The sequence below is a fragment of the Armigeres subalbatus genome, chromosome 1 (assembly GCF_024139115.2).
Source record: "Armigeres subalbatus isolate Guangzhou_Male chromosome 1, GZ_Asu_2, whole genome shotgun sequence".
NCBI classification, from domain to species: Eukaryota; Metazoa; Arthropoda; class Insecta; order Diptera; family Culicidae; genus Armigeres; species Armigeres subalbatus.
In genome coordinates, this window is record NC_085139.1 from 95,970,847 (window position 1) to 95,993,910 (window position 23,064).

The 23,064-nt window shown below is 41.3% G+C and overlaps 1 protein-coding gene across 1 annotated transcript in view; it reads right to left on the minus strand.

Moving 5' to 3' along the window:
• Window positions 1-2,186: 2,186 nt before the first annotated feature.
• Window positions 2,187-23,064, minus strand: part of LOC134203118 (mucin-2) — a 105,163-nt gene continuing 84,285 nt past the window's right edge. Inside the window, exons 4-6 of the mRNA XM_062678074.1 lie at window positions 5,739-5,955; window positions 5,192-5,671; window positions 2,187-5,109 (exon numbers count right to left, since the gene is read on the minus strand). Of these exons, the coding sequence (XP_062534058.1) occupies window positions 2,918-5,109; window positions 5,192-5,671; window positions 5,739-5,955 (2,889 nt within the window). The 3' untranslated portion in view covers window positions 2,187-2,917. The remainder of the gene's footprint in view (window positions 5,110-5,191; window positions 5,672-5,738; window positions 5,956-23,064) is intronic.

Genomic DNA, 23,064 nt, shown 5'->3' on the forward strand with positions numbered 1-23,064 from the left:
ATAATCTGGTGATTAAACTCACAGAAATATTTACCGATTGAATTAAATGTGCGCTTTTAAAAAAATCCGTAGATTTCCGCATAAATTTTCAAATTTCCGTAGATTTTATTTACGGATCCGCAGATCCGTAGAAAGCATTCAATTCCGTAAATCTACGGAAATTTCCGTAGATCTGGCATCGCTGCTCGGAAGGACTACGAAGATTATGGCGCTGGCTACTGTAAAGAAGGACTTTTCAAAAATGCAAGCGATAGACTAGAGAGAAGACAAGTTGGAAGAATTTCACATTGTAGTCCCGAAGCCACAAATCGCCACTACCAAAAGGAAGAAGAGCGGAATAGGTTCCAAAAGATCGAAGAGTATTCTGATAATGAATATAACAGCAGAAGGAAAAGAAGCTCAAGCTGTAGGAGATCAAGTAGAAGAACAAGTTGTAGGAGATCTAGTAGTTCAGAGGATTACTCAAGAAAGTCAAGGAATTTGAGTAGCAGAAGTAGAAAATACCACTACTCAGCTAGTGACAGTTCCCACACAGATTTTGATCGGAATAGACGGAATAGACATCGTGGCTCTAGAAGGTTTCATAGGCGAGGTTCGATTAGAAGAAGTCCTAGTACCGACAGAAGTAGGTATCGGCGCTCTCGAGTTCAAAACTGGGAATTAAACTTCTCTGGTGACAGTAGGTCCGTAGGTCACCGTGGAAGATTTTCTAACTCGAGTAAAGAAATTAGCTCGACACGAAGGGGTGTTGGAAAAAGAATTAGTTTTGAATATTCACCACCGCTTAAAAGGTGAGGCGTATGATTGTATGTGTGGTAGTAGCAGATTGTATTAAAATAATATCTAAAGATACTGAATAAAAGGATGAATTGTTTGAACTTATTTTGAACTGCTAATCAAAGCAATCGATTTTCACATAGTAGGCGCCCAGTGCCACAAAAATATGAGCTCGATTGACAGAACGAAACGACTAAAAAGAGACGAAGCTAATCCGAACGTTTGGCATCGCCAATGTATCACTAGAGCTACTTGTTCTGTCTGGACACACTTGTGAGTACCCAGCCCATGCCAATTCGGATATTTGACGGATGACAAAGGCATTTGCTCGGCCGCGACAGATAGGCTCACTACATGGAAGAAATTTGAAGGAGATGTAGATGTAGATGAATTAGAGGACAGGAAGTGGCTGAAGCGGTGGCTGGTTACGGAACGCCACACTCTCCGATTACGTCAAGCATCTTATCATATTATCATATTATCTGGCTAGTTTCTGAGGGTGGACAACAGAGATTGGGAGCGGATCTTCAGTTGATGTGTGTGGACAACGAGATTCGATGGAAGTTTTTTCCGCCACATGCACATTTCAGCGGTTTTTGGGAGGCTGCTGTCAAGTCAGCGAGGCACCTCCTGAAAACAACATTAATATTTCTGACAACCGTCTGGAAGCTTACGACGTGGTCCAGAAGCGTATTCAGAATATCTGGGCCCGCTGGTACCCGGAGTACCTTCAACAGCTACAGTCACGGACTATCAAAGGCTGCAGAAGTCTGGGCACCGATGAGGTGGATCGTATCGTTGTCGTAAAGGAAGATAACGTACATTCAAAATGTACACATAAATTTCTCCAACTCTAAATTTTTAAAACCCGTACTTGTTCCAAGATAATCCGATTGTTGGAGTCGCACCCAAGTCACCCGGGTCCAGACATACTGTATTAGTTTATCCCATTTTGTATTATAACCCCCTGTCTAAATTTTCTCATTGCTGCATTCGTCAACAATGAGAGAGTGCAAAGCCCTGTCCACACTGTCTGTCGGACTATTCATAAGAATATTGCACAAGACGAATGTGCCCAAATTGAACCTCATACATCGTGTCAATCAGCAAACGGTTGATCTCTGTGTTTTTCTTTGAGTTAATCACATTATCTCTGTCGATTTTGATTTAGCAAGTACCCAGGAAGGAATTAGGTTCGCGGGCCATTCTTCAATCAATCTTTATTTTTTAGTGCAAATGATCACCATTTCATAGTTTTAACAAAACGAGATATGCAATTTTCTACTCGGGTTGTGGGTGAAGAAGATGAACTCTGTATGACGTATGGCATTTAAAGTGTGAAGCATGACGTCACTGCCTCGGCTGTCGTTGGAAACGTTCGGATCCATGCACAAAGTCAGTTCAAAAGCTATTTCTATAATCGGTTTTCTTTATTTTGTCTTATGTCATACACTTCGCTTTCATTTGAAACATATATTTACAATTGTTTTCTTTTGATTCAGTTGGACAGAAGGAGAAATGATTAAGGAGTAATAATTGTACAGGACATATCGATAGAAACATTGCATAGATAGTAGCCTACTAGAGCAAGAGAAGATTCTGTCTAAACGTAATAATTTAATGAAGCTCGTTCTACAGAATGACGGATGACAGCTTGTTTCGTCCGGATGATAAAGGAAATGGTAACACTAAGGTAGCTAAAAATATCTTCTGATGAATACTGGCTTCGTGTCGCCCGCCCAATTTGGCCCAGTCTCTCTTTTCCGTCCGATAGACTATTATGAACGAGAAAAAAAATCGATTGATTGAATACTCGCACGCTCCAACCATAGCTCTGATGGCTGTCGTGTCTCCGGTTGACTGTCAGTCGCAAGATAGCGACGACATAAAAAAATCGACACAATGATAATCACAATAATGGCAGTTTTTCTTCTATTTAGCAACCCCGGGCGCAGACGATTCTCATCTCACTCTCGCTCTCTAAAACAAAGAAATCGCATCTCCCATGTCTCGTTTTTTTTCCTCCGCGGTTTAGATTTTAAACGTGACCATAAGAGGGATTGATTTAAATTACTTTAAAAACTATACATTCGCGCCCAGCCAATATTCGCGGCTCAGCCGGCGCATCGCCCCGTTTCGATTAGTTGACCTTCTTCGCCGACGACGCCTTCTTGGGCGTTCGGCCAAAATCTTCGATGATGTCGTACTCGGGGACGTCAGGACTGCCGGTATCGTAGTACGCATAGTCGTACTCGTCCTTATCGTCGGACGGTCTCTTTGTGCTGGTGGCGTTCGGTGGGATCGTTGGGGCCTTGGAGAACGGCCGAGGATTGACCCGGCTATTGCTGCTTCCGTTGCTGGAAGCGGAGTTGACGGCCGCTGGTGATGATTTCTTGGTGGGCGGAGCGGCAGGAATGGTCGGTTTCACCGACGAGGATGAGAGGAATTCGTTGATTTTGGCTGCTGCTTGGCGAGCTCGTTCCAGGATGAGGTCGTTACCGCTGGCTGCGATGTTCTGGGAGTGAGCCGTTCGGAAGATTTCGTCCTCGTCGCTGGAGGAAAGCGATTGGGACACCGGGGTGGACTGCTGGAAGAAGTTGTTTCGGGAGGACGTTAGGGGATCGTGGGTTTGCTTGCGTTCTTGATTGAACTTGGCTTTCACGCGGTTCCGGTAGAAGTCTTTCTCGTAGAGTTCCGGGTGGTACTGGCCGTCGTCCTCGTCGATGTCGGTGATTGTAGTGGTGGGAGTTGTTGTGGGATTTGAGAGTGGGCGCTGTGGGGACTGCTGGAAGAAGTTATTTTGCTGTTTTCTCTGGGTAGGAGGCGCGAAGGTAGTGGTGGTTGTGGTAGGAGTGAAGACGGTAGTGGACGTAACGGGTGGAACAGTTGGGACGTATATAGTGCTACGGGGTGGAGCAGGGTTGTTGAATTTTTCCTGTGGTTTTTCTGGTTTTTGAATTGCAAATTGGAGCAGAGCTTTCTTGCTGAGAGCATTGGGTTTGAAAGTTGTGGGGTTATATTGGTCTTTGGGCACATGGGTAGAGAATTTTTTAATCGAGGAAGGTGTGTAGCTATCACTGCTGCTTCGAGAGATGGTTTGGTACCGCTCGTTGGTGATTGCAGGGCGTTGTGTTGTTGAGGTGGACACGGGAGTGGTTGCAGTTGTTCGCGGATCGAAAGGATTCTGTTGAAGAGATTGCGGGTGGTGGCGGATGTGTTGCTGAGGTTGCGGGCGGTAGCTGAGTGGGTTGTACGTGGATGGTTTTATACTGTCGAATGCTGGCGGAGTGCTCGGAGAAGCGGTTGTGGTGGTAGTGGTGCTGGTACGACTGCCTTGATATTCGTTGTAGTTGAACTGACTAAGCCGTACGGGATCTACGTTAAACGTGCGAGTTTGAGCGCGGGCACGTTGTGGTTCCTGAGTCGTTGTGAACTGTTCGGGGACCGTTCGTTCGGTAGCTTTGTGCTCGAATGCAGTATTGAAAAATTGAGGACCTTGGGTAACCCGTGGGTTAAAATTCTGTTGAGCAGGAGCTGATGTGGTTGTTGAGGAAGTAGTAGGAGCAACAGTAGTGGACGTGCGGAAATCATTGCTAGGATTGCGATTATAATACTGGAAATTGATGTTGGGAAGTTGTGTTGTCGATGAAGGATTTTGGAAATTTCCTTGGTAGAGCTGTGGTTGGTTGTTGAAGCTGCCTATCTGTTCATTTATGCGACTAGTTGCAGTTGACGCCACAACTCGGAAGTTTGAAGGCGCAATTGTGGTGGACGAGAATCGTTGCTGTAGTGAAAATGCTGGAGTTGTTTGATATTGTTGAATAAGTGGGGTACGCGCTGGAGTAGTGTTCACTTGTTGAAGCTGGAAGAAAGCGTTATTGTTACGGTTAGTATCAGTGTTCTGAGTGGGCCGTTGTCCTCGGGAGAATGGTGCAGGGGTAGATGCTGGTGGTTCTTTGAAGTTGACCTGAGTGTTGTTTTGAGGTTGCAGTATTGTTGTCGGTTGTTGACGGAAATTGTTGTTGGATCCACGATTGAAGTTCGGAATCTTTGGTACGTCTACAAAGTCTTCAGGGGTGGTTGACTGGAATCGCGTATGTTGCTTAGTTGGAGTTGGTTTGACATCGTTTCTAACAATGTTGAGGTTGTGAGCTCGAACACTTCCTCTGCCGCGGTTGCGTCCCCTAGATTGAGTTCTGCTCGTCGTGGTTGCCGGTGCGGCAGTGCTTGTTTGGGTAGGCTTGCGAACATAGTCGTCATCGAAATCCTCTTTCCCATTATTGCGGTTATTGAAGAAGTGGGAACTGTGCGATCCTCGGAAGATTTCATCGTCTAAAAAAGAAGAAAAGAAAGCAGGAAGAAAGAAACGAAAAAGATGCTCGGTAAAGAATTTTTGTGAGATTCAAAGACTAACTATTGTAATCGTTGCGCTGCTGTTGGTGATTTTGCTGTTGCGGTTGCGACTGCTGTTGCGGTCGCTGATTGTTGACGAAGTTGGTTGGTGTAGTCGATCGAATGTCTTCATGCCGACGGAGATCTGCAGGTGTGGCAGTGGCGGCTTGAGCGGTAAGCTGTCGGTACTGCTGTTGTTGAATTTGCTGTTGCTGATTGTAGATCAGCTGTTGTTGCTTGTGCTGTAAATGTTTCTGTTGAATTTGTTTCTGATACTGGTTGTTAGCTTTATTGTTGTAGTTTTCCGTCGTAGTCGTGAATGGTTGTGGAGTTGTTGTAGTTGTGGTTGTGGTGGTTGTTGTAGTTGTGTAGACCACAGGTTGTCGATGATTTTGAGGCCTGTGCACCGAGGGGATTTGATTAGGATTTGGTGCAAATGCAGGGGGCTGCTGAGGCTTTGAGCTTTGATTTACGATGTACTGCTTGCTGCGCCTAGCATCATCTAAAACAAAAATAACCCGTTTAACAAATGTCTATCTTTAAGTTTAAAATTTCATCATTAATATTACTGGTTTCGGCCCGCTGCAAGTGGAAGGTGGCTTCTTCCTCCTCGGCGAACGGCGCCCGTTTGCTCTCGAAACCGGATCCAATCCGGTAAAGATCGAAGTTGTCACTGCCGTAATAGAGTGTGGCTGCTTCACAGTCGACATCGCCCCAATCGGCACAGATTTGAGCTTCCTGATCGAAAGCCGTGCCATTGGGGCAAAGGAATCTGAAGTCTTGCACCTGTCATGGAAGAAATGAGTTGGCGGCCGGGTTGGTCGGAGGTGCAATTTTGCGCAAGGCCACGTGCGCCCATGCAGATCAATTTCCACAACACCGCAAAGGTAGAATACAATAGAGCCGTACAAACGGGGGGAAATAAGAGAAGAAAAAACTGATTAATTCGTGAGAAAATTCAAATTGCAATGCTTGTGCTCGGTGGAAGCGCGTGGGGTCTCTCTTTCGTAGGAACGCGGTGTCTGCCCTCTTGCGTTTCGTAGCGGTTCTCTGCCTAGTTGTGTTGTGTGGTGGGTCTTTGGGTCGGGCGAAGGTACATGGTCTCGGAGATGGTGACGTGCCTTATGAGCGTGTGCTTGACTGGAAGTGCTGGTCTAGTTACCTACTCCAACTACTCCTACACTGTAGATACCAAAGAACCGAGCGTTGTCGAAAACAATGCGATGGGGGTCGTGATTATAAAATTAGGTGTGAAATAAGCGCGTCGTCGATGCGGTCGTTGCTGTCTTGGGATTATTTTGCGCAATGTGCCTCACAACATGCCAGAATGAGTGAAACAAGTTGGGTTGGTTGGCCTTCCCAAGGCCCCTTGCCGGAACCGTGAGAACTCGTTACGCAACGAACATAAGTTAGGTACGAACTGTTTGGGTGTAAATTTAATCGATCAAATATTCTATTTTGTCGAATCCGAATTCAAAAAGTTGACACCAACCTTTTTTCTCTAACTTTGAATTTTTTTTCTATGAAATGGATCATTTGCGTTAGAGGGAATTAATTAATAAGATATTTAGAAAGGGGACGTATTTAAAAGAAACAAAATTTGTTAATTTATTTACTTTCCGACAAAGAATTATATTTTGAATAAAGGTTCAATTTTCTCTGAATGCACTAAACAATAGGTTGAAAAATGAAGAATTCTAACATATTTTCTAAAAAATAGGATTTGAATGATGCAAACCAACCAATAACATGAAATCCCCGCTTGAATTGGTTTTGCCGTCCAGAAACCACGTGGTCATATATGAATGAAGGAGGCGGGTTTGCAAAATAAGCACGATGAACCACGATATTTTGATCTTCCGTGTTTTCGCTCGTATACCTTTGAAGAGTGAAATATTTGTAGTTTAGTATTTTTCTACAACTACCTCATTCAATAGACGAATCCAAGTAAAAATAAGAAGAAGACAAACGACGGTGTTAACTTTGACAGATCCTACAGCTCAGCATAGGGAAAAAATTGAATATTGTTACCAGGCATCTGGAAACGTCAATGAAAATTAAGCTTTTCCAATCATTATTACTGCCTCATTTTCTATATGGTGATTTCATATATACTAATGCATCAGCTTATTCACTTGATAGACTTAGAATCGCCTTGAACGCCTGCATCAGATACATTTTCAATCTTGATAGATTCTCTCATGTCTCACATTTACATGAATCTTTATTAGGATGCCATTTTTCAAAATTTCTTATTTCCAGAAACTGCATTATTTTATATAGGCTTATTAAAACTAAAACACCTCACTATCTTTACGGTAAACTTCAGTTCTTGAGAAATACGCGTACTATGAGTATAATAATACCACAGCATTCATCTTCATACTACAACCAGTCATTCTTTGTGAGAGGCATTAACAATTGGAATCGTTTATCCCCGATGCTCAAATCATCCACTTGTATTTCCGGCTTTAAAAGGGGTCTTCTCAATGAACTCGAACGCTTGCGATGAATTAGTCAAAGGAATCAATTGAAATGAATAAGGTAGTTAATCAGTAATTTTCAGAAACTTTATTACAATATTATCCTATTGCCCTCCACAGTGTAACATGAATAGAAGGTTTAACCTTAAGTTACGCGAATACTCAATAAATGAAATGAAATGAAATAGGGAGATCATTTTAAAATGCTTATAATAAATTCTAGACAAATTGTAATTAAAATCTGATTGATGTACGGTACGGAAAAAGTTCCGAATTACATATCTGGAAGCTTATCTCAATTTTTTGATTTTTTTCCAAAAACGTATCTATCATACAGTTCGGAACTTTTTCCGTATCATACATCAATCAGATTTTAATTACATTTTGTCTAGAATTTATTATAAGCATTTTAAAATGATCTCCCTATGCTGAGCTGTAGGATCTGTCAAAGTTAACACCGTCGTGTGTCTTCTTCTTAGTTTTACTTGGATTCGTCTATAGCAGGTTATAGTGGTGAATGTTACACTCTAAAATATTTAGCCAACTCGTTACACGGAAAATAAAAATAAACCTGAAAGCATAAAAATTGCAATAAGTCGGCATTTGATAGAAATTTTCTAACTCTAAACATGTTAAAAAATCAATAAAGATTAATAGATTCAAGAAACCATTTAATTGGATAAAAAACTTGAAAAACAAACACCCTCATTCTTGTTTAAGTTCGTATCGGATACGTTAGAACGTATCAACAGTTCGCATTCTCGTTTTCGTTCGAACCAATTCTAACCATTCGATTTTTCGAACATCATTCGTTCGAGTGTTTGCACTATTCCCGTTTTCGTTCGAATGGACATTTTTGACTACTTTCAATTCGACGCTCTGACCTCGCGAATTGACACAAAACGATTCATTACGATTCTGTTTCAACTTTTCCGTGTCGGTTGAAATGGTTCAAATGGATGTATTTTTATATATATATCTTTATTATAGAGGTTTGCAGCCCTAGGCTGGCTCACCAATAGAGGTAATAAACTATAGAGGACGATTGTCGCTGCGGTTCCCTTTGTTATCGTTCCCAAACATGTTGGGTACCTACCTGTCAAAACGTACTGATTTTTCCTTCGTTGACATTTAGTGCCCTATACTCGCCAGCAAAAGATGTTTCGCCAGTGACGACAGCGACAATCTTCCTCTATAGTTTATTACCTCTATTGGCTCACCTCTTAAAAAAAATCAAGGGCCTCATACGCCTGTCACTGGCGAACAAAGCTCGTATACTCTGCATCGAAGCTTAGAACCGGTGTTAGGGCGCAATCGTTAATGCGAACATTTTTATATTCGGTTAGTTACTGCAAATAAATTCTTTTTCGAGTCCCTATAATCAAGCTGGTATCTCAAGCATACCACATCGTTATAATGCTGCATGATTGAGTGTTTAATTTTGTTAAAATATCGAAAACAAAAGTTTGCATAAAAATTGCCTCGCCATAACAAAAAGGTGGTAGAGAATTAACACTGTTGTTTACAGTTTAGAACCAAATCCAGATGTCGCACATGTTGGGGTAGGGATTCAGTGCTCCGCCTTCTCCCCCTGAAAAAAATGGATGTTCCTGGCGACGAAAATCATAAAATTTCACTACCTGGTTGCAACTTTACAGATATACATTATGACCTCAACAATAAGGGCGTTTTCAGAGTCATTTTTAGTAAATTTGAATGATGCGTTTGAATTTTTTGAATGATTTTTTTATGAACTTTTGAATGCTGCACAAATGAATTGAAATTTTGAATGCTGCAATGAATTTGTAAAGCAGCATAAATGATTAAACATTATTTTTTTTAGAAATTCCCGAGCAAATTTCTAAAGTAATACTTAGCGGGAGATTCTGTAGGACCTTCCGGAAAAATTCCTGAAGAATCTTCCAAATAAGTTTCTGGATGAACGTTCAGAGAAATGCATGGAAGAATTCCTGAAGGAACTTCCGGAAAAAATCCTGGTGGAACTTCAGGAGAAATCCCTCGAGGAATTTCGGGAGAAACTTCCGAAAGAATTCCTAAAAGATCTTCAAAAGGAATTCTTGGAAGAGCTACCGGAGGAATTCCTTGGAAAACTACCGGAAGAATTCCTTTAGGAAATTTCCCGGACGAATTCCTGGAGGCACTTCTGATGGAACTCCTGGAGGATCTACCGATGTAATTCCTGGAGGATTGTACGATGAAATTCCTGAAGAAACTTCCGATGGAATTTCTAGTGTGAGTTGTGACTTCCAGAGGAATTGCTGGAGAAACTCTTGGACGAATTCCTGGAGGAGCTTTCAATGGAAGTTCTGCAGACATTTCTTGAGGAATTTCCGGAGGTATCCCTGGAGGATTTTTCGGAAGAATTCCTGGAGGAATTTTTCTTCCATGAGTTCCTCCTAAAATTTGTATAGGATTTACTCCAGGAATTTCTTTAGAAATTCATGTGAACATTCATCCAGGAATTTCCCCGGAAATTCCTACAAAAACTCCTCCAGAAATTCCTCAGAAAATTCCTCCGGAAATTTATGTAGAAATTCCTTCGGAAATTTCTTCAGAAATTACTCCGGAAATACATCCAGAAATTCCTTCCGAAATTCTTCCGGGAATTCCTCAAGCAATTCCTCCAAGAACTCCTCCAGGAATTCTTTCGGACTTTCTTCAAAGAATTCTCCCGAGAATTTCCCACGGAAGTTCCTTTAGGAATTTCCCACGGAAGTTCCTTTAGGAATTCCTCCGGAAGTTCCTTCAGAAATTCCTTCGGAAAATCCTTCAGGAATTCTTCCGGAAGTTCCTTCAGGAATTACTCCGGAAGTGCCTTCAGGAATTCCTCCGGAAGTTCCTTCAGGAACTCCTCCAGAAGTTCCTTCAGTAATGCCTTCGATTTCCCACGGAAGTTCCTTTAGGAATTCCTCCGGAAGTTCCTTCAGAAATTCCTTCGGAAGTTCCTTCAGGAATTCCTCCGGAAGTTTCTTCAGGAATTCCTCCGGAAGTTCCTTCAGGAATTACTCCGGAAGTGCCTTCAGGAATTCCTTCGGAAGTTCCTTCAGTAACTCCTCCAGAAGTTCCTTCAGTAATGCCTTCGAAAGTTCCTTCAGGATTTCCTCCGGAAGTTTTTAAAGAATTCCTCCAAAAATTCTTCAAGGAATTCCTCCAGTAGTTTCTCAAGGAATTCCTCCAGAAGTTGCTCCGGATGTTCCTTCAGGAATTTCTCCGTATGTTCCTTCAGGAATTCCTCAGGATGTTGCTTCAGGAATTGTTCCGGAAGTTCCTTAAAAAATCCTCCGAAGGTGCATTCAGGAATTCCTCCGGAAGTTCTTTAAAATATTCCCTCGAAAGCTCTTTCAGAATATCCTTCAGGAGTTTCTCCAGAAATTCCTCAAGGCATTCCTCCGGAAGTTCCCCAAGAAATCCCTCTGTATGAGTAACTTAGGAATTCTTCCGGAAGTTTTTCATGGGATTCCTCCAGAAGTTCTTCAGGGAATTGCTCCGGAAGTTTCTCCAGGAAATCCTCCGGAAGTTCCTCAAAGAAATCCTCCGGAAGTTTCTCAAGGAATTCCTCCGGAGGTTCCTCAAGGAATTCCTCAGGAAGTTCCTCAAGGAATTCCTCCGGAAGTTCCTCAAGGAATTACTCCGGAAGTTCCTCAAAGAATTCCTCCGGAAGTTACTCAAGGAATTCCTCCATAGTTTGCTCCAGATGTTCCTTCAGGAATTCCTCCGCATGTTCCTTCAGGAACTCCTCCGGATGTTCCTTCAGGAATTGCTCCGGAAGTTCCTTAAAAAATCCTCCGAAGGTCCATTCAGTTCCCTCAAGAAAATCTTCAGGGAATTCCTCCGGAAAGTCTTCCAGGAATTCCTTCGGAAGTTCCTCCATGAATTCCTTCGGAAGTTCCTCCATGAATTCCTTCGGAAGTTCCTCCATGAATTCCTTCGGAAGTTCCTCCAGGAATTCCTCCGGAAGCTCTTCAAAGAATTCCTCCTGAAGTTCCTTCCGGAGCTCCTCCGAAAGTTCTTTAAAAAAAATCCCCTAAAACTTCCTCCAGGAATTACTGGAAGTTCTTTAAAATATTATCCCGAAAGCTCTTTCCCCAAAGAATTCTTCCGGAAGTTCCTCAAGGAAATCCTCCGGAAGTTCCTCAAAGAAATCCTCCGGAAGTTCCTCAAGGAATTCCTTCGAAAGTTCCTCAAGGAATTCCTTCGGAAGTTCCGCAAGGAATTCCTTGGGAAGTTCCGCAAGGAATTCCTTCGGAAGTTCCTCAAGGAATTCCTTCGGAAGTTCCTCAAGGAATTCCTTCGGAAGTTCCTCAAGGAATTCCTTTGGAAGTTCCTCATAGCATTCTTTTGGAAGTTCCTCAAGGAATTCCTTCGGAAGTTCCTCAAGGAATTCCTCCGGAAGTTCCACAAGGAATTCCTCCGGAAATTCCTCAAAGATTTCCTCCGGAAGTTCCTAAAGGAATTCCTCCGGAAGTTCCTCAAGGAATTCCTCCGGAAGTTCCTCAAGGAATTCCTCCGGAAGTTCCTCAAGGAATTCCTCTGGATGTTCCTCAAGGAATTCCTCCGGAAGTTCATCAAGGAATTCCTCCGGAAGTTCCTCAAGGAATTGCGGAGGTTTCCTCAGGAATTTCTCTGGAAGTACTCTCAGGAATTCCTTCGGAAGTTCCCTCAGGAATTCCTCCGGAAGTTCCCTCAGGAATTCCTCCGGAAGTTCCCTCAGGAATTCCTCCGGAAGTTCCTCAAAGAATTTCTCCGCAAATTCCTTCACAAGTCCCAACAGAAATTTCTTCAGGAATTCCCCCAGAAGTTCCTCAAAAAAATCTTCAGGGGATTCCTCCGCAAAGTTTTCCAGGAATTCATTAGGAAATTCCTCCATGAAATTCTTCCGGAAGTTCCTCAAGGAATTCCTCCGGAAGCTTTTCAAGGAATTCCTCCTGATGTTCCTTCCTCCCGAAATATTCTCCAAGGAATTCTTCCGGAAGTTCCTTAAGAAATTTCTCCGGAAGTTCCTTGAAGAATTCCTATGGAAGTTTCTCCAGGAAATCCTCCGGAAGCTCTTCAAGAAATTCCTCCGGAAGTTAATCCAGGGATTTCACCGCAATTTACTCCAGGAAATTTCTCTACGAGTTCCTCCAGTAATTCTTCTTGGAGTTTCAGCAAGAATTTCTGGAAAATTGCGTCTGGAGTTCCTCCGAGAACTTTTCCTGAAGTTGTTCAGGGAATTTTCATGGCAATTTTTGGAAGTCCTTTAAAAAAAAATTCCTTGGGAATTCAACTGGAGTTTCCCCTGGGCTTTCCTCAGAAATTTTTACTGGAGCTCCTACTAAAGTTTCTCCAGGAATTCCTACTGGAGTTTTCTTAGGAATGTCTACTTGCGTTTCTCCAGGAATCGCTATTGGAGTTCCACCAGGCTTTTCTCATGGAGTTCCTACAAAATTTTCTTCAGAGGTTCCTCCAGGAGTTTCTTTTGTGGTTCCTCCTGGAGTTCCTTCAAATTTCTCCTGAAGTTTCTCCAGGAATTCCATCAGAAGCTCCATCACAAGTTTCTCTTGGAGTTCCTGTAGGAGCTTTACCAGAAATTTCTCCTGGAGTTTCTGCAAGAATTTCAACTGGAGTTTCTCCTAGGGTTTCCTCAGGAATTTCTTCTGGATTTTCTCCAGGAATTCCTACTGGAGTTCCTCCAATAATTCCTTATGAAATTTCTCCAGAAGTTCATCCAGAATATCCTCCTAGAGTTTCTTCACGAATTTCTACTGGAATTCCTCCTAGAGTTCAGCTAAGCTTTCGTCCAGATGTTCCTCCAAGAGTTCTACCAGAAGTTTCTACAGGGTTTCCTCCAGAAGCTTCTCCAGGAGTTCTTCCAGAAATTCCTTATGGTGTTGCTCCACAAATTTCTCCTGTAGTTCCTCCAATAATGCCTCTTGGAGATTTCTGAAAAAACTGTTGCAGGAATGCCTGGAGGAACTTCCGAAAAATTCCTGAAGGAACTATCGGAGGAATTCCTGGAAGACCTTCCGAAAATATTCCTGGGGGAACATCCGGAGATATTCCTGAAGGAACTTCCGGAGAAATTCCTGGAGGAACTGACAGAGAAATTATTGGAGGACCTTCCGGAGGAATTCCTTGAGGAACTTCCAGAGGAATTCCTGGAGGAACTTGTGGAGGAATTTCTGAAGGAATTCTTGAAGGAACTCCTGGAGGAATTGCTGATGGAACTCCTGGGGAAACTCCCGGAGAAATTCTTGAAAGATCTTCCGGAAGTATTTCTGAAGGAACTTCCAGAGAAATTCCTGGAGGAACTTTCGAAGAACTTCGGGAGGAATTCCTGATGAACTTACAGAGGATTTCCTGCATGGAGGAATTTTTGAAGAAGTTCCTGGAGAAACTACGGTAGAATTTCTGAAGGAACTGCCGGATGAAGGCCTGGACTTCCAAAGCTATTCATGAAGGAACTTTCGAAGGTATTCCTGAAGAAACTTCCGAAGGAATTCCTGGAGGAATTTCTAGATAAACTCCCGAATTTCCTAAAGGAACTGTTTGAGGAATTCTTAGAAGATCTCCCGAAAGTATTCCTGGAAAAACATCCGGAAGTATTCCCTCCAGCAATTCCTGGAGGAACTGAGAGAGAAATTCTTGGAGGAATTGCAGGATGAACTTCCAGAGGAATTCCTGGAGGAACTTCCAGAGGAATTCCTGGAGGAACTTCCAGAGGAATTCCTGGAGGAACTTCCAGAGGAGTTCCTGGAGGAACTTTCAAAGAAAATTCCTGGAGGAGGTTCCAGAGGAATTCCTGGAGGAACTTCCAAAGAAAATTCCTGGAGGAACTGGCGGAGGAATTCCAGAATGAACTCCCGGAGGAATTTCTGGAGGAATTATTGAAGGAACTCTTGGAGAAATTTCTGATGGAACTCTTAGGAAACTCCCGGAGAAATTTCTGAAGGATCTTCCGGAGAAATTTCTAAAGGAGCTTCCGGAGAAATTCCTGGAGGAAGTTCCGGAGCAGCTTCGGGAGGAATTCCTGAAGGAACTTACAGAGGAGTTCCTGGAGGTACTTTGGAAGAATTTCTGGAGGAACTACCGGATGAATGCCTGGAGGGACTTCCAAAACTATTCCTGGAGGAACTTTCGGAGGTATTCCTAAGGGAACTTCCGAAGGAATTCCTGGAGGAATTTCTAGAGGAACTTCCGGAGGAATATGTCCTGTCTACCACCATCTGGTGACCATCCAAGAAATCCTCGTGATGTTCTTCCTATAGTTCCTCGGAGAATCCCACGTGGAGTTCCTCCAGGTTTTCTGCCGGTAATTCACTCAGAAATTCCTCCGAAAATTATCCAGGAATTCCTTCGGAAATTTATCCAGGAATTCCTCCATGATTTTTCCAGAAATCCCTCCTGGAATTCACCCAGGAGTTTCTCCGGGAACTACCTCTTGAGTTCATCCAGGAGTTCTTCCTGGAGGAAAACCTAGTGGGACAACAGGGATTTTTTTGGTGATCTTTACGATGGATTCCCGAAGGATTAGCTGGACGAATTTCCGGAAAATATCTGGTGGTGATATTCTTCAGATTGTTTCTGGAGGCAGCAACCGGATCCAGAAATTCTATCTCAATGCATAACGCCAACCAATCCATACGAAAGAGATTCTTTGCTCCACTGGTGGTAGCGGGCTCTCGATACAATGGCCATATTTTTATGGGTGTCTGCAGCCGCTGATAAAATTTTCAGAGAAAATCTGAAAACATTGTGAGGTCTTCTAAGAGGGCATATTCTTGTCAGATTGCTTGAAGAATTTTTTATTATTTTTTATCGAATTTCTTTATTGGACAATCATAGATAAGCTTTTGTAAGGAAGTCTGAAAGCATCCTTGCAAATGTGGAATCCTTTTCATCTTTAATAAAAAGCTCTTATCCTAAATTCTAAAAAATCAAACTGTGAAATTGATAAAAACGCGAATAAAAAGCCCAAACCGTGTTTAGATCGATTCTGGGAAGCAAAATAGTGATTTTGAGCGAAAACAAAAAATTGGGTTATAGGGCGTTAATAACACAAGATAAAATAAAATATTCGATAGTCGTGGGTGTTCTTATAAGTTGCGTTACTGCGGATTTACAAAGTCTACATATATATTGGACGCAGTAACCCATCTAGTTTTGTTGACCTGTCATTAGACGAAATAAAAGAAAACAGGTTTGGATTTCCCGCAAAATCGGTAAAGTGTCTTTAAAATACCTTATTTTTTTCTCGGCTTTGCACCAAAAGTTTCGAGTCCCATATGAAAACAATGGGATTCGCAACTATAGAAACCGGATTTAAAAATATCGCAACAATTGGAACACTGCACTAATAATTGGAGGTACCATTTTAGGTAACAATGATGAATACTGCTGCAATTAGAACACTTTTCGGATGAAATATTGTACTTCCAGTTGAAAACCGAAGTGAGCTCTCGCGACAATCGAGTTTTCTCCCGTTTCCTTTTGTCGCAACTACGTCGCGACTAGTGCGCATCATGGCGCACGGCGGTGGCATAGATGCGCACTAGTCGCGATGCAGTTGCGACATCAGGAAATAAGGAAAAACTCAATCGTCGCGAGAGCTCATTTCGGTTTTCAACTGGAAGCACAATATAATTAACAAACCTTCATGTACACATTCGAGGTAAGTGAAATGAAGTATAGACTTGGCGTGAACCAACAAATAGTGCTGAAACTACACGCACAGCTGAAAGTATGCTCTTTTGGGCAGAAATACACTCTTTTCCGGGAGAATGGGACTACCCACAAAAGGAGTAAAATTTGACGCATAAAAAGAATAAGTTTTACACACTTTCCTGTTTTTATGCATAAATGTTATTCATTTGTGAATATAAGATAGTCATAATTATGCATAATATTTATTCCTTTTTGTGTGTAGTCCCATTCTCCCACGAAAGAGCGTACTTTGAAGTCATAATTAAATACTTTATAGTCAAAAGAGCATACTTCAAAGTCTTTTGTGTGTAAACTTTTTTAGCAGTGTAGAGGCCTCTACACTGAAAACCAAAACTACCCAAAAGTGGGTTGTTTGCACTCAAAACCGTGGTTTGGGCCAATAACCCAAATTTGAGTAAAATGACTTAAACAATTTACCCAAAGCTGAGTTTAATTTATCCAAAGCGGACCTTAATCAACCCAAAATAGAGAATATTGAATTTATTCAAATTTGGGTTATTGGGCTGAGCAAGCTCGGTGAGGTGTTTGCATCTTGCTCTAGTTTTGATAGCAATCATGGGAAAGAAAGAGAAAACTACCCAAATTTGGGTAAATTTTCTCTGCGATATTCTTATGAGTGCGTATATTGAACTCAAAGTTTGGGTTGATTTATCTGTCCGTGTAGGTGAAATAATGTCAAATGTTGATTGGATAGGAAATGAGATATGGATATGATTGATATAAGAGATAAAATTTAGACGGCAATATCAATATTTTGCACTAAAATATCATGAGAAGATCAAGTTATGCTATTTGTAAGTGATCAATGATGTGTCATTAGTTTGTTCTTATCCATAGACCAGTGCATGATGACGTAGGTTGACAGTTCTCAGAGCTATTTTACAAAGAATATCACTGAAATACTTGGACAATTACACAGCAATTTTAAACTAAAAATATGAATTTTAATTTTCACCTCATCGATTTTTCTTCTAACACCTTGTAAACAAGCTCTGTGAACTGTCAAAATAAGTGAGGTTAAGTTAGAGTTTGCATTGGTCTAGAGCATATTCTGATATTGTTGCCAGTTATTTTATCTCTTATATCGATCTAGCTCGTATCATGTTTTGTTATTCTGTTCATGGCTTTTGTCCGGATTAGGAGGGGGCAAATGTCTTTGTAAGGCCAACTTGGCCGCTAAATCCCTTGCTATACAAAGACCAAACAAAACACTTTTTTTTAGAGTTCCATTCAATGTTTCAGAAAATGTGGACATTGTTCTTTTGAAATTTAAGGTTTAATTTCATGAACACTGCTGGAAATTTCTTCAAGAATTCCTTCGTTATTTCGCTATGAAATTATTTCAAAATTACATGTAAAATTTGTTTAGAAATTCTTTTTTTTAAATTCCAAACTTTCTTCAAAAATACTTCAAATTCTTGAATTTCTTCAACAAATTTCTCCAGTAAGTCCATTTGGAAGTCCACACATTACATTGAAAATTCATTCAAGAGTTTATCCTAATTACCCTCCAGTTGAAACCCTTAAATTTCTTTAATTTTTTTTTTTTGGTGGATTTCCTAGAGGACCTCGTGGAAGAAAAATTGGGAGAATTTCCGAGTCAATTATTTAGGATATTCTGGGGAAATTCCTGAAGGAACTTAGACGAAAAAAATCCAGAATTTTTTTCTGGGTGGTTTCTTGCCGAGCTGTTGAGGATAGCACAAACATTTTGTTTAAGAGAATTGCGGCAGTAATTTATGAAGATGGGTAGTAGTTTTTTATATAAAAGTTAATGACCGAAGTTATACTTTTCAGATTGAAGTTTTTCGGCAATATCAGTTTAAGTAAGTATCAAATACTTCTCCTCCGACATTTCTGTTAGCTAGATTTTGGATATTTTGAAGGAACTTGTGAAGAATTTCTAAACGATTTTCGAGTAGAATTTGTGGGTTATATACCTGAAAGAATGTCCAGTAGAATTCTCGAGAGCTGGATGGGAGATGAGTATAAAGGAATTCTAAGGGAATTTCAGAAGAATACGCGAAATAATTTATTGAGAAGTTTTTGTACCTGTGAAATGATTTAATGGAATTCTCATGTGAATCTCTGGTGTGTAGTTCCTAGTGGAATTCCTGGCGGAGCTTCTGAAAGTTTTCTTGGAGGAAATTTTGAATCAATTACTGAATGAACTTACGAAGGAATTTCGGGATGAGCTATCGGAAAAAAATCCGAATAATTTTTTGGAGGAAATCCTGGAATAACTTCCGAACAATGTTATGTCACTCGCAATCCATTTGTCAAGCCAACACTTTCACATGTGTATGGTATACGTTCACATTAGAGGAGCGTGAGTATTTAGAATGTCTGGCGGCTACACACATTCTTCATCAGCGAGGTTGTGTGAGCTATTTGCCAGTCGGTCGTCAAGCTCTGACCCGAACGCATGGCGTATGCAAAAGCACGCAACTCAGGTTCAGTTCAATCAATGTCTGGCGACTACACGGCCGAAGGAGGTCCTTCGTAGCTTAGTTGATTAAAGCACCAGTCTAGCGTACTGTAGGGTTGTGGGTTCGAGTCCCATTGAAGGGAAAGTGGTTACCTCCAATACATTTTTCAAATCAATATCTTCCACATAATGTACACATTCACATACGAGTTTTCATAACATAGTAAATTAATGTTCAATCCCCGGAATATAGGCAATATTCCTAATAAACCTTGATTGAACTTCCGGAGAAAGTTATAGAAATATTAAAGAAACTTTCGCAGGAATTCGTGTAGGCATTTTCAGATAAATACTTGAATGAAATTCCGGAGGTATTCCTAAAGAAAATACCGGAAGAATCACTGGAGGAAATTTCGAAGGTATTCATGGAGGAACTTCCGGATAAATTCTTGAAGGAACACTCCTGGAGAAACTTCCGGAGGAACGTACGAAGAAATTCTTCGTGAAACATCCAGAGGAATTCCGGAGGAACTCCTGGAGAAACTTTCGGAGGAATTCGTGGAGAAACTTCCCGAGGAATTCCTGGAGAAACTTTCGGAGGAATTCCTGAAGAAACTTCTGAAGAAATTCTTTGAGGAACTTCCGGACGAATTCCTGGAGCAACTTCCGCAGGAACTCATGGAGGAACTTCCGCAGAAATTTCTGGTGAAACTACCGCAGGAATTCTTGAAGGAGCTCCGCAGGAATTTCTTTAGGAGCTACCACAGGAATTCCTGGAGGAACTTCCGAAGGATTTCCTGAAGGAAGTCCTAGAGGAACTTCCGGAGGAATTCTAAGAGAAACTTCCGGAGGAAAACCTGGAGGAACTTCCAAAAGAATTCGTGGAGGAACTTCCGGAGGAAACCCTGAAGGAACTTCCGGAGGAAACCCTGAAGGAACTTCCGGAGGAAACCCTGAAGGAACTTCCGCAGGAATTTATGGTGGAACTTCCGCAGGAATTGTTGGAAGAACTTGCGCAGGAACTTCCGGAGGAATTCTTGCAGGAGCTTCTGGATGAATTCCTGGAGGAACTTCCGAAGGATTTCCTGGAAGAATTTCTAGAGGAACTTCCGGAGGAATTACAAGAGAATCTTCCGGAGGAAACCTGGAGGAACTATCGGAGGAATTCCTGGAGGAAATTCCAAAAAAAAATCCTGGAGGAACTTCCAAAAGAATTCGTGAAGGAATTTCCGGAGGAATTCCTGGAGAAACTTTCGGAGGAATTCCTGAAGAAACTTCTGGAGAAATCCCTTGAGGAACTTCCGGACGAATTCCTGGAGGATTTTCTGGACGAATTCCTGAGGATTTTCCGGATGAATTCCTGGAGGAAATTCCTGAAGAATTTCTGGAGGAACTTCCAGAGGAATTCCTGGATGAACATCCGGAGGCATACCTGGAGTCTTTCGTGCCGCTATTCAACATCGCTTTGGAGGGAATAATAAGGAGTAATACAAAGGACGAGGATCGACGATTTTCACGAAGTCCGTTCAGCTGTTTGGTTTCACCGACGACATTGATATCACGGTATGTAACTTAGAGAAGATGGAAGAAACCTACATCGGACTGAAGAGGGAAGCAAAGGTGATCGGACGGATAGTCATCAATACCACCCACTGCCACTCCGGCCTTAGACTGAAAATAAACAAAAAGAGGCGCTTGAATTGGGTCAAAGCCCGAAATTCAATGAATGGTCTGAGGATAGATCGTTATGAGAATACTTTTTTCATTCGGTAGTTGTTTGTGTTGTTACAGTTTCGCTAATATTCGGTAAAATAATGTCCAAATATTTTTGCTGGAGACACTCACTGCCGGTGGACGCATATCTGTCCCACATACATAGGACAATTATGCTTCCACCTGTAGCTCAGATCTTGAACACCGTCTGTATGTTTTCGGCTGGTTCGGATGATTTTCCAAGGAAACGTCTTTCCCGAATAATGGGGCTACGGACGATATAGGCTATTTATGCCTCGCTTGCAGCATTTGTCCCCGTTTTGGAATGCCGAGGAAGTTGTGTTGTCATTTCTCCAGCAGACTTGTGAAATGTGGAAGGAGAAAGATCGTGCACTCGACCGTGAACGATCGTTTACACGGGGATCTTTACTCATTTCTTGTTACTGATAAAAATTCAATTTATATACTACTACAACAAACGTCGTAGAAAATCCAGAGTAGTTCGACAAACTTTCGTAGAACTTTTCCAGGAATTTGATAAAAAAAACTCCTTGGGATTTCCGATGATTTCCATGTTTCTGGAGAATTTCCCGAGAAAATTTCGAAGAACTTCTCGAGAAAATTCGGAAGAAACTACCTTGAATATTCTAAAGAGTTTCTCTAGAAAATTTGGCACCTTCAAATAAGGGATTTACGCGAATGTTTTTAAAACCATTTGTTGTCCAACTTTGAGTATGAAATTGATGTTGTGACCCAAACATGAACCATTGTGGCCGCCAAGTGTTCCACTGAAAGATCCGGAACATCCCTAAATATGTTCAATACGTAAATCCTTTTCTGTACTTCCCTGAGTATGGAATTGATGTTACAAATACATGGTTTTTGGTGACCACCAGGTGGTTCCCGGAAAGATTCGGAACATTCTTAGCAATTATCATTATCTTTTCACTCAAATCTACGGTTTAGTGTGGGAACCCAAAATTAAGTAATTTTTTCTAGAAATTAAGTAAAATTTATTTAACATTAAGAAAAATATATTTAATTCATTGTTTTCTGATTTTTGAATTAGCTGCCTGAGAACAATTTTATATTTTCTTGAATTTACTCGTCGAATTTTTGTGAATATTGATGAGGGATCAAGTGTCCCCATATTGAGGCAATAATTTGAAATTTAAATAACCTAAAATTGTAATAGAATGTTGACATTTTTTTCAGTATAGTTTATTTAGTATGTTTATGGCTTTGTGTTGTAAAAAAAATGATAGCATTTGGTTATTATTAGGAGAAGTTGTTCTAATTTTGCGTGGCCACTAAAAAAATCTTTTGGAGGAACAAAACATACAAACTGTCCTGTAGAATAAATACAGTTATCAATCAAAAAAATAACTCACCACATAACGATCATTTGTCTAAAGGATCTATACTAAAAATATGCTAGAACAAAACTACTTCGGATCTCGATAAAACAGGGGGGATCATGTCATGTCATGTGAATGATTTTTTAGCGTAAACTAGCGGAATATACCCAGCTTTGCCCGGGTGTTGCAAATGTCACAATGAACTTTTTGCAGCACCGCACTCTAAATCAATGTCCGTGCGTTTGTTTTGTTTTCCTCAACAGCTGACCCAAAATTGTATTCTAATGATTTTTTTTACATTTCCCCGTTGAATTCACCAACTTTTTGTATATACAAACCTTGCGGATTCCAAAACGAATCGATTAGGGAAAAATATTGTAAATCGGTCAACCCTTTCGCGAGTTAAATCGTCAGGAAGGAAAACTCAACTCATTTTTATTATATAGAAGAAGATTTTAATGATTTTCTTTATCTGTGTGGATTGTGTGTTTCGGCACACACATGGTCCATTTTTGCCAACAGATAATTCTCTGGAAGATCCAGAACGTGTATTTTTCCATCCACAGAATATGACAACAAATTGAGCTTAGAGAATCCTTGCGAAAGTTTCGATGCTATGATAAGAAACAGCAGAAAACAATTATTATAAAACAATATGTAGTTGTGGATATCATGGTCAAAACCTGTATACACTTTCTCTAAAAATAATTTGTAGGTTGTCACATTAAAAAATCCTGCACATAGATTTTTAGGGTTTCGCTAGATTTAGTAGCAATAAAATCGGATTGCTCACTGTGCTGTGGTTCGCAAATCGAATGACTACACAGTGCACTCCCGCACCCCACCGTTTGCTGTTCTGCGGCAAATCCATCCACCGCCCTTCGAACCGCATAAAATAAAAGGTCAACAAAGTCTCTTGGGAAAATCGTGCATCTCGTCTCGGTCGTCGTCGTCGTCGTCGCGGGTTCGCTCCGCTCGCGCATTCACCCGACCGGCCTCGATTGGCCTTCAGACCCCAATGCAGATCCCAGACCTTCCCTACTTTGCTTCTGTTTAATCGCGTGTGCGGTGCGCGGATCCGTTGCAAGTAGACCTAGGTCAAGCTTTTAGCAGATCAGAGTGGATTAGTGTTAATTGCGATGAATTGATTCATGCTGTTGTGATCGTCACATAATACATCCGAATGTGC